At 39.9% G+C, this 12,185-nt stretch overlaps 1 protein-coding gene across 2 annotated transcripts; it reads right to left on the bottom strand.

Moving 5' to 3' along the window:
• Positions 1–144: 144 nt before the first annotated feature.
• slc2a3b (solute carrier family 2 member 3b) lies at positions 145–11,375 on the bottom strand. 2 transcript variants are annotated; one of them, XM_044360153.1, is made up of 12 exons: positions 11,124–11,375; positions 10,628–10,766; positions 10,360–10,511; positions 6,817–6,924; positions 6,090–6,250; positions 5,624–5,864; positions 5,318–5,480; positions 4,904–5,091; positions 3,169–3,273; positions 2,956–3,057; positions 2,611–2,814; positions 145–2,518 (listed from the first exon to the last, which is right to left on the bottom strand). In XM_044360153.1, the coding sequence occupies exons 3-12, from the start codon at positions 10,381–10,383 to the stop codon at positions 2,258–2,260; spliced, it is 1,557 nt and encodes a 518-aa protein (XP_044216088.1). In that variant the 5' UTR covers positions 10,384–10,511; positions 10,628–10,766; positions 11,124–11,375; the 3' UTR covers positions 145–2,257. The 2 variants fall into 2 exon arrangements, with proteins under 2 accessions (XP_044216088.1, XP_044216087.1); XM_044360152.1 differs by having other exon boundaries at positions 2,611–2,817; positions 11,124–11,374.
• Between the last annotated feature and the right edge of the window lie 810 nt (positions 11,376–12,185).

Raw genomic sequence — 12,185 nt, 5'->3', positions numbered from 1 at the left:
CATATAGTACTTGTGCTCTGGCTTTGGCTTTTGAAGCTGTGTGACCCAGGAGGAAATCTGACCTCATAACTCCCCCCCCACGCATGCAATCCTAAAAACATCAAGTCTGAACTGCACAGCAACAGCAGCCACAGAGAGACTGAATTCTTGTTTTCAATTCAGGGTTTTATTTCAGTGTTTCAGAGTTGGTTAGCTCTACAGTGTGTAACTGCGCAGCTAACTGAAGTTTTGCCAAGGTGCAGAGAAGGAAATGGAGTTGTTTGTGCAGAAGTGGGTACCAGACAAAATACCACACAAACCTCTCACACTTTCGCTTAAACACAGAGACAGTGGTTACATTAAATATTTATGGAAACAAACTTGCTTTGACTCATAGCATTATAGCAAGAAAAAAAAACCCAGAAAGCTCTGTTTATGCTCATTATTTAAGTCACACATTCCCTTAAAATATGGACAACTTTATTTCCTTTTTTAGTTTTTCAGTCACTCATATTATTACAGCAGGACAACAGAGATTATAAGAGAAAGACAATAAAGGTCAACTCTTATCTGACTCTCACACACACTCAGCCTTCGTCACTTCTCACTTCTGTTTTCCCAAAATTGTGGCGCAACACCGTAGCATTCACCATAGTAACAGTATTTCTAGAGTGCAAGAGAAATCGGAGTGGATGTAACAGATTTAACAGGATTATGAGTAACAACAAAAATTATACATATCCTAACACACATTTCTATCTAACAGAGAGCCATACATAATATACACAATCATTAGACAGTAGTCCGACTGGCAATGTGAAAATGAAGCACTGTTAAGCTAAAATGTTGAAAAGTGCTTCCTTATCAGTGATGCGACTGTGCAAACATTGACACACAACATTTGTAAGCATGAATAATAGCTGGTCATGATGCAGATGCTGGATACTTGACAAGATAAACACACGATTTCAGACAATGACAAACAATTACAGACAAAAAGACATTTTCTGTTCAGTGAAATAAATACAATTCATTAGCGTTTTTACTCAACATCTCACCACACGTCTAATATCTTGCTTTGACTGAGACACGTATATGCTGATATTTAATCATCAGTGGACTTGAATGTGTTGCAATACATCCCTCAAATGATGAAATACTGTTTAACACTGACAAGGACTTCTGATTTGGTGACCTATGATGCAGTAGCTGCTGCTAGTACGTACAGATGTCAAAAGACTTTCATGTACAGTGGTGGATAAGTGCTTTTCTAAACCATAATAGTTAGAAGCCCTGTAAAACAATTAGCCACCTGAGTTTTGGAGCATCAAAATGCTGCATTGCATTTCATATCCAACTGTTGTAATGCATACTGTAAACAAGTGTCATCCAGTCTGTACGCTGCAGTGAAATAAAAAAATACACAAGGCTAGGTCGTGGTTTTACGAGCAGAAAGCCTGTAAAGAGACTTTGTTAAGGCTTGGCAGTGTTAGACTACATCTCATTGTCATACAAATGATATAGTTCTTACAGGCAGTACCAGTTTACAGAACAGTCCTTGTGTTACTTCTTTATCAGCACAAGCTCTGCTGAGTTCAAACACATAAATACCTACATCATCTACTCTCAGAATGCTTAAATATATTTATTTTAAGTCTATACTCAGTGCTTTTTTGTGCACCTGAAGGGGAGAGAGACTGCTACTGTACAGCACCTCCTCCATGTTTACTTAGGACAACATGTCTCCCTTCCCTAAAACACATCAGGCAGGCAGACAGGACAGCAAGTCAGTCTTTTTGGGTCAAACTACTGGGCTCCAAAACCGGCTTTCCAAGCTTGACCTCAATACGTAAACCCCAAATCCTACAACCGTTTAACACTGGGGGTAGCTGAGGGCCTGGGGTCTTAACACTGAACATATGTTGATCCTCTTATATGGGAATATATGTGGAGCTGGCACTGGGAATGTCAACAAAAATGAAGTACTGGTAATTCATTTAAGTTTGGCCTGTGTTTAAAGCAGGCTTACTGGGACTTCTATCAATTATTTTAGCATTTGTAACTAGGGAATCTATAAAAAAAACACTATTTAATTTTTGAAAAGGCACACTAAACAGTATCTTATATCTGCATTAATACACTGAGTTGGCTTTTCTAAACACACTCTGTGGCACTAAGCTGCTCTTTTGTCATTTGCGAGTTATAAAATATAACTCATATCTATGTGCATGAAACCTGTTGTCTTTGTTGTACCCTAAGTTTTCCTTCTTCTTCATGCTCATTGCTTCTCTGGGGGAAGATCCACCATGGGAACCTTTTCTGTTGGGGACATAGGTGCAGGTTCTTTGCTCTCTGGAAGGCCCACGACCACCGCCTCAGGCACCGGGGACTGGGACTGTTTCGCTGCACTGGCAGCGAATCCCTGGGCAATGTCATCAAAGGTCCTTCCTTTGGTCTCAGGCACGCGCAGGAAGGTGAAAATGAAGAACAGGATGAGGAAGATCGTGAAGATGATGAAGACATAAGCACGACAAAGTTGCTGAGAGAAAAACAGAGAGAGAGATTTTTGTAACAAACTGAAAGACAAACTCAAATTGCTTATAGATCGAGGTGCAGTAAATGTATTCATACCTCCAGTTTAGGAAAACTTATCCCCACCAGGAAGTTGGCGGTCCAGTTAGAGAAACCAGAGACGGCCATGGCAGCAGGTCGAGGACCCTGGGAGAAGAGCTCAGCCACAATGAACCAGGGGATGGGACCTGGACCCATCTCAAAACTGGCAACAAAGCCAAACACAGCCACTATGGCCAGGTAGCTTAGAGACTGGTTGCCCGATTCCTTAGAGAGAGAAACAGTGAAGCAGTCAGAGGTAAAAATAAACAGAATAACAGAATGATATAAGTAAGGCGTGTTGAGATTTTATTTTTTTAAGCAAAAAGCTCACTGAATTTGAGGATTCTTGCAACGGTCACTCACCACCAAAGAGAGGGAGATAGTCATGAGGATGGCACAGATGGCCATTCCAGCGAGTCCAATCAGGTGTAAGGTCCTTCTCCCGGCCCTTTCAACCAGAAAGAGCTGGTGTCCAAAGAAAAAAGGTGATTAATCAATACTCTAATAAATAGAAAACATAATTGTATTAAGATACCAAACTGTAAGTGTTTAAATAGCATGTAGTCAGACACTTACAGAGACGACAGTAAACACAGTGTTGACGACTCCAGCTCCAATGGTGGCGTAGATAGGCTGAGTTACACCAGCCTTATCAAAAATGCCTGTGGAGTAGTAAAAGACCTGAAAGGAGAGAAGAAGAAAGAATTAGTATTATAATGTCTTATGCAGTCTTTAAAAAACATGACAGTGGACGTATACTGTTACACTAAACCAGCATTAATTGATTTTTTTGTCCACTTGAGGGCAGCGCAATAAGCTGTAAACACAACACTGACATGAAGTATTATCACCTTATACAGCTGATGTTAACAAACAGCTGCTTATTTACACATCCAGCACACATGGAGTTACATTAGCATTTATTGGAGCTTGTTTCTGGCCACCGGGCAAATCTATGTCCAATATTTACTCTCTTTTAGTTCTAGTTTGGTTTCCAGCAACTCCTGAGGGAAATATTAAGCTCTTTAGCTGCTAAATGCTCCACTATGCTCACCAGCTAATCGCTAACTTTGCCTGTCTTCTGTTTGGTGGTGGGCAGGTAGGGTGTAGCATGTTTATGAGATGTTTTTGCAAAAAACAAACAAGATTGATGACAGCAGTGAGAGTGAACACAAACGGTAAAGTTGTGGACCTTAAAACCAAAACAATGAGCTGAAAAATGCTAAAATACCCCATAATGCTAAAGGAAAACTGTATAGTCAGGGGGATAATTTCTTGTGGTTTCATCAAAATGAGCAACCCTCTTTCACATGCAAGTAGTTGTGATCCATTGTTAAAGGGGACATATTATGCTTTTTGTGATTTTCTCTTACTGTTATGATGTCAAACGTCTATGTTAAACATAGTCAAAGTTCCAGAACTTGAGGTTAATGTATATAAACTGCTACATAGTCTTTGTTGCTAAGGTTGTTCCACTGGCTGTTCGTGTCGTCAGCTTGCATATTTCGAATTTGATGTATGGATTTATTTGAGAAGTTTCCATTTCAAGTAAAGAACAAGAAAAAGACGTTAAATCCTACTACTACTGTTTGTTTACATAGCCTCGGGAACCAGCAGAAGTCGGCCATGACACAGCTTCCAGGAGCTGGACAACTGGAACAGAGTGGGCTCATCTGGAGGGAGGCTTTAAAGAGACAGGAGCTAAAACATCCTGTTTCAGACAGAGGCTGCACCGAGTATAAAATAAATAAAGTTTTCTTAACTGTAACGTAGCCCCAGAACATAGATAAAGACCTGGAAATGTGCGTGATATGTCCCCTTTAAAATAAAAATATTGATTAGTGCAGCTTTAAGTTTTTGAATAGTTACTCCACTAGCTGCTCCACTATTGAGTGATATAGGTCATCAGTAGTGTTAATGGTCTGCCAGAGTTGAATTGATGTCGCAGCCTCTAGCCCCAGGCTGCAGCAGCAGTGATTGTCAGGCCAGATGCAGCAACCGCTAAAACATTTAGTCAACTCGGTTACATGACCTTTTTAACAAATATCACTGTGCTTCTCTCTATCCATTGACTCTCAGTGGCTTAAATTATTCCACTCAATCTAACATTGCCTGGAGCCACAAAGCATCCTCTGTCATGCGCTTGTCAGAAAAATTTGTATCATTTCAGTGAATGCTCCTTTAAAGATTCATGTTTGAGATCAGTATGGCGAATTTAAAGGCTGCCCTCACACTTCACTTCATTTAGAATGACATTTGATCATTATATCCCAATCATGGTGCTCCATTATAGGCTATGACGTCTACTCACAGCGTTGATGCCAGACAGCTGCTGAGAGAGCTGGAGGACGATAGCGATAAGGATTGGTTGACGGTAGTTTGGGGAGCGGAAGAGTTCGAGGATGGTCACTTTCTTTTCCATGGCCATCTTCATCCCTTCCTCCTTCATCTCCTGAATATCATCAGTCACATCTTCAGAGCCGCGCAGACGCACCAGTGCTACAAGGAGAAGAAAGGATGGATGAATTGAGAGGAAGTAAGTATGCAGATATAATGTAAAGTACATCATATTACATGGTAACATTTTAATAAATCACAGGGTCATCTCATCTATAGGACATGCTTCAATCCACAGATCATTAAAAATACATGAGACATTATATAATATATTCAGTTTTATTAAAACCTGATGTCGCCATCTTGTTTAAACTGTCTCAAGACTGACCTTTTCGTGCCTCCTCCTCTTCATTGAGGACGATGAGCAGGTAGCGAGGACTCTCAGGGCAGAAGAGCAGCATGATGCTCTGCAGTACAGCAGGAAGGGCGGTCAGGGCCAGCAGTAGAGGCCACAGAGACTCTGAACCCAACAGAGACTCCAGACCAAAGATCTAAAACACACAGGCAACAGGAGATGAATCATATAAACCTGATTAAACAAACTCCATTTATTTCTGCTACATTAAATTCTACTTCAGGGTATGTAACCTAATACTAGCACCAATAATATAATCACCATATGACACCCTCGTACCTGTGCCACCAGAATACCAATAACTACACCCAGCTGGTGCAGTGTGCCGAAGGCTCCTCGGAGAGCGGTGGGAGAGATCTCACCCACGTACATGGGTGTCAGTCCCGTGCACAGACCACAGAACACACCAATGACGAACCGGCCGATAATGACCATCTCAAAAGATCGACTCAGGCTCGACAGTCCCATCAGAGCACCTCCCAGTATAGCCAGGATGTTAGATAGAAGCATGGACTTGCGCCTAGTGATGAGACACAAAGAAGAAGTTAGTAAAGACAGAAAAAATCAAGCAACTATAAAAGCATATATATATATATATATAAAGTGAGAGTGCTTACGGAAATTTTGTTTTTACTTCTGTAACAGCCACATTTAAGTAATGCCTGCTAACGACCCTGAAAAGGACTTGATTGATTTTACTGTCTGCCATCTTACATTATATCTGATGTATACCTAAAGTTCTCACCTGCCAAACTTGTTGACAATGGCTCCAACAGAGAAGGACCCTATCATGCCTCCCACACTGAAAATGGCCACAGAAAAACTCCACACTATAGTGATGGTGTCCTTGCTGAAAGCCTCCTCGTACCGCTCCGTAGACACATTGTGGAAGAAAGCCCGCAATTTCTGTGGAAACCACAGAAAAAAGTGTTAAGGAGTGGCTGATTTTAAGAAAGCATTTGTCTTCTGTGGTTTAACGTCCAAATATTTCAATTAAGGTCTAACAAATGGGACAGAGCATGTTTGAGATGATTTGAGAGTTTTTGACACGTCCACATGGGGGCAGTACAGCTTTTAGCATTGCTATAATGCAATGTGCTCACAACTAACAGACATTAAAAACAGTACGTCTAGAACTACAAGTCAAATTTAGCTCACAAATACAAACTGCCCTACTTGCAAAACCACAGATACAGAAAAACAACATAAAGGTTTTAAAATGATTCACAAAAACGGCAATTAAAAAGTGTCTTTTAAATCTATATGTATATCTATATATGTGATTTTAGTGACTGCTGCAATATTAAAAACAGAACATGAGAGAGGATGTAGATATGAATCTATTATTAATCCTGGAATTATGCCCACTTCTTTAAGGGTTGCCCCAGCTGTGTTAAAACAAAAAAACACCAAATGTCCATTATAAGAATTCATCCAGCTGTGTGGCCAGCATGTGACAAACACACACACACCTTTTCTGGGGCGTTGATGACCCCGGTATTGTAGCCAAACTGTAGCGAGCCGATGACTGCTGTGGAAACACAGTAGAGAAGGTACAAGGTTACCTTCTTCTGCTTAGGCTGTTGAGAGACAAAAAGACAAACAGATATGACATTAAAACAATGAGCGGATGGAGTTTATGTACAATCATTCCCTCAGTTTGAACGGTGGACATGGCCTGTTCCTGGCTCTATACAAAGCTCTTGTTTATAGTGACACTGGTAATTATACACAATGAGCCTTTCTATATCTGCTCTCCCTCACTGTTTTCAGCTTTCTGCATTAGCAGCTGCAGGCTCACAGCACTGCTGTGAAAGCTAGGTGTTACAACACTGCACGGGCTCCATGATTTACACTTCTGAGGTATTTCTCAGCTAAGTAGCTAAAGACACCCGGAGAGAAAAAGACTGAATCCTATTGTGAATGTTTTTTTCCTGCTGGTTTCGGCATTAAAGTGGGCTTAGCTCATAATAACTAGCTAATACACCGGACATTAATCCCTTGGGGAGTTAAATTTGCAATATGTAAAGATGTCCAACCAAGCAGAACAGAGTAATTGGTTTGAATTAAATTGTAACTCCAAGTCAACTGTGGAGTCGTTCTGTCAAAAATAGAAATCCCAAATCAAAGTTTCACTTTGATTTAACAGCTTACCAAAGAACTAGATCTCTTTTACATTTACTGTAATGTGAAAGTTATTATTTGCATCCAGAGTCTGATAGTCAAGGGCTAATGCCCAAATAGGCTTATTAATGAAAGGAAATCCATTTTAATCGTCCAATTTAATCCATCTATTTTCTAAATCTGCCCGTTTCAACACTAACTCAACTATGCAGCATGAGTGAAACATTTAGTGTATCCACCAGCAAATTAATACATTGCCTAGAACAATTTGTAATCGCAGTAAAGTACAAAAACAGACACATTGAGCTTTGTCCCACCGTTTTACTGTACATGGTATCGCTATCGGCACAGATAGCTATAATAGAGTTCCTCAAATGTAATGAAACGGCATGTTCATTAGGGAACAAACAAGCCTCGATATGAGCTGAATTTTGAAATCAAAGGACAGTTCAAAGAGTTTCCCTCTCCTGAAATGAACTGTCTACTCTTTCATCTGCTTAGCCTCCTTCTTTTCTGATTTACTATGTTTCAGCTTAAAATATTTGTGGCCATTAAGTTAGCAGTAACCACCACACGGCTCAGAAGGAGATAGCACATAGCAGAAAGAAATGAATTACTTGAGAAAAATTATACTTGACTGATAACAGAGAATGTGAGATAGTGATAGTTTTAATCAGGCTATAGAGGGTCATCATGGCCTTGTCTCACTAAAGTACTAAAACAAGATGAACGTCAGTGTTACAGTTTGTTTTTTTAGTCTCTGTGTGGCACACAGGAAATGCTGTCTGCATGATAAAGTGCCAGCGTACGGGAAATACAAACTGCTAGTATTAAAACAAATGCATGATAAAGATATACAGAGAAAAAGAGGGAGACAAACAAATTAAATGCAGTTACATGCATGTCACCTTTGACTTTTGCCTCTAGTTCATTTCAGGCAACCAGACAGGAGGGTAGAAAACATGTCTGGTTTGCCTGGGGTGCAGCACAGTCCGATCGTACTGGAGATTAGCAAAAAACCCTACATGTGGGCGTGTATCTTAATGCGTGTGAGAAGGATCATCCTGTGCAGAAGTATCAGTTGCATTTGCAGCGACATGCTGATGTTGAGTAAGAATTAGACATCTGCATTCTTAAATCACCCTTTTGCTCTATATGTAGGGAGTGGCCGACTGAGGAAGGCACATTATGTATATTATGACTATCAAGTGACTGAATCAGACGGTGTATAGGCTTGTTCTGGGGAATGTAGTTGCACAAGCATGTATTTATTATATTTATGTGTGTTTTATGCTAGTGTCTGTGTTATGTAGGTTATTTGTCAAATCAACAGCAAAGCAAAAACTGTAGCTCTACTGTATGCCTGCAGCTGTATTCTTCAAAATTTAGAATACATAGGTTAAATTTGTGTTTGCGTTTTGTGAGAGTGTGTACGACTAATGAGTGAACGTTTAATATTCTGCTAATGGTTACGGCATTAATAAAGTTGCATTCATTCAGTTATCTGCTTAGAATTAAAAGAGTGATACAAACACTGACAACTCAAAAACAACAACAAAAGAATGGAAATTTGAACATTTACACTTCCATAACAACTGGGCAAACCCAATCTTCTGATGAAGATCGTGTGATATGATCCAAATTTCCAGAATAGCTACTAAATGGACCTTGTTTTCTCAACAGCTGTTCGGGGGGTCAAGAATTAACTTTGTTCCGTAGTTACTAGACTACAGTATCTTGTTTTGTAAATGTATGTAGTTATATTTGTCTCATTTTTACTCTAATATTAAACAGTAGGGATGTGCAGAGGACCCAGTATTTGTATTTGTATCTGTATTTGTTGAGGAAGCAAAATTATTTGAATTTGGAATTATGCATCCATCTTCCTCAACACTCAACTTCCGCATTCATGTAATTTTGAAATTTTTCTTAAGAAAAGGTTTACAAAATTCAGTACTTCTCTTTCTCACCTGCGTTACGCAATAAGTTTTCTTTCTCCTCTGATCTTTTTGTCTAAAATATATTTAAACTTTCTTTTTATCATGAACTTGATCTTTGGTTTTCAATGCTCATTTTGTGCAAACATTTTGTACCTTAGTCAAACCTTTTGCAGTGCATGCTAATATTCACTGTGACTGGGTAGGCAGTTATACCAACACAGTTGGCGTGTGTATGTATGTTGAGTAATGGAGATGAAGAAACTGCATGCAACATGTTTCGAAAGACAAAGTGCAGGGAGGGCATGCAAAGGCTTCAGCACAGGTTTGGAGATAGCGCGCATTTTTTATGTAACTTAATGTATTTTTTTATGATGTGAAAGACACTAACTCTCTTGTGTTGCACATGACCACTGTTCCTATTCTTATTACCAGTAGTCAAACCTCGCTTCCACTTTTCAAGATCTCTTTTCGTCATATTAGTACTCGTTCAACCCACCTTCTCTACCTAGCATGCCAAACAAAAGTGAGATACTAAAACACAATCAAGTTCAAACTTGCCACCCAACAGTCCAAGTTCCCACTCTTTCACTCTTAGTCATGTCCTGAAACGTTCTGCTCTCATCCCCAAGTTCCTCCCCTTACCAGAAAGGAAAAGTACAGGATTGGCAACCTGTGACTCGTAAATACCACACTCGTATTCATTAGGAGGTGCTGGCTACAAAACAGGCTCAGAATAACTAAACAATGGCAAAAGCCTGGCCGACACTCTTCCTCAGGAAATACTGGGAATTGAGAATTGTATAGACAGCTTAAATTAATGTGTATATTTGAAGAAAAATACAGTAATCTACAGAAATTGTGAAGCAGTGGTTTAAGCTCAGAAAAATAATACATGTCAAAACAAAACTAACAACCCGTTCAGCAATAGAAGTAACAAACACTTATATTTACCTTATCATCCTCCATCCGCTCCATCTTTGCTGCTTGTTGGAAGATATTCAGAAGACAACTACTTCAGATCACAAGTTGAAGTTTATCACGGAAGGAGCAGGCTCTTATTCCAGATGAGCACACACCTCTGTGCACACAGTCAGCAGACGAACCTGAAAATAAACAAACATGACAACCATATGTGACAACCTTATAAGGAATTTCTTTCTAGAATAAAGCATCACAGTGTTTAAATGGATCCCGTTGTTAACGTCTATCAACTACAGACCTAATGGACTCAGATGGTGTGAAGCACTCTTCAGTCCAGACAGCTGAAGCACTTTTCTGCTCTCGCTGAATTCAACAGGAGTCCAAAATGACAGTAAACCCCTCCCTGTTTCCGTATTCACCCTCCTCTTCGGCTCTCACTAATTATGAAATTAAACAAGAGAAAAGTGATGTAACTCGGTCCCTTCAAATTAAATTACTGTCGCTTTAGTTATTTTTATCAATACAAAGCATAAAATAAAATAACATCTGAGATTGGACAGCAGAAACTTCAGTTATCCACATTGTGCGTACGGAGCTGAGGTGATGCTCGGGATGGACTTTAATTATTAAATAAAGTTTTATCACGAGCAGGTGGCTACTTTTATCCTAGTAATATTTTAATAACTCTACAGACATTGAATTCAGCATCTCAAATTAGCACGAGTGACATTTTTTCAAAATGACAAACCACATGAATGACTCTGTGTGATGAATAAAAATAAATGTTTGTTTACCGTTATTTTGAAAGTTGTCAGCCTTTATGTAGCTTTCCAATAATCCTTTCCAGATCTGTTTGCTATGTCAAATGTTCAGCCCTCAATCCTCTCTGTGTGTTTTTATAGAAACTGGTACAAGATCACTGACACGTTTCTGTGATTTGACCTCTCTTATACAGATGTTACACCCCACGTGTGTAAAAAAAAAGCGCAGGCGAGATTTCCGATCCAGTCCAGTCACCTCTGATGAAATTCAGTCGTATTGGCGATGGCAGCTGCGCAGATGCATTTCCGCTCAGCTGAAGAAAGGGGACGTGCTCGAGCGAGCGTACAGCAGAGAGGAGGAGAACAAACGGTGCCGGTGAAAGGAGTCTCTGTGCTGCTGCTGGCCCGTCGGCTGCCCACCGGGGGCGCGAGAACAAAAGGCAATGAGCGCGGAGTCCAGATACAAAGCCTGGTCATGCAGAAATCATGAGACCGGCTCAGTGGGTGGCAAACAAACGGGGAGTCCTTCTAATTCTTCATCAACTATTTCTAATCTTCATAGCCCACCTAAACCCCCGGGTGGAATTTGACATGTTCTCCAGAAAAATGCGAGGCCCCTTGGCCATTTTTAAATCCACTTGGAGAGCAGAGTGGGCTCTTCTTTTAGTGTGTTTTTAAATATTAAAGGATAGGTTCACAATTTTTTTTTTCTTAAATCCATGTGCGCCCATATGAACACTGAAAGAAGTTTTCCTCGCAATTATCATTCTTGGGGGGCCAAAATCCACAGTGTGTCCACACAGTCATTTTGTGCAAAAATGCATTTAAAAGTTTATCTGAAGCTTATATGAGGCTTCAACCGTCTGAGTTAGTCATATCTAGTAGCTATCTGGTCTTTTTAACATCATATTCCCTCTTTGTGTTTCCCTGTTGTGCTGCGGTGGAAGTATAGTAACAAAAAGAGGGACTTTGGCACTAAAAAGATTGAAACATTGAAAGATATCTACTTGACTTGACTCATTTGAATGGCTGAAGCTTCATGTTAGCCTCACATAAACTTTTAAATACATTTTTGCACAAAAGGGGGCTTGTGGA

The sequence above is a fragment of the Thunnus albacares genome, chromosome 8, assembly GCF_914725855.1.
Source record: "Thunnus albacares chromosome 8, fThuAlb1.1, whole genome shotgun sequence".
Classification (NCBI taxonomy): domain Eukaryota; kingdom Metazoa; phylum Chordata; class Actinopteri; order Scombriformes; family Scombridae; genus Thunnus; species Thunnus albacares.
This window is presented reverse-complemented; position numbering and strand designations above follow the sequence as displayed.

Coding starts and splice junctions, on each gene's coding strand:
- slc2a3b (XM_044360152.1), bottom strand. CDS start 10,383: ATGGAGCGGATGGAGGATGATAAG. Junction 6,925..10,359: donor AGCGGATGGAGGATGATAAG/GTAAATATAAGT, acceptor GTCTCTCAACAG/CCTAAGCAGAAGAAGGTAAC. Junction 6,251..6,816: donor TCATCAACGCCCCAGAAAAG/GTGTGTGTGTGT, acceptor TGGTTTCCACAG/AAATTGCGGGCTTTCTTCCA.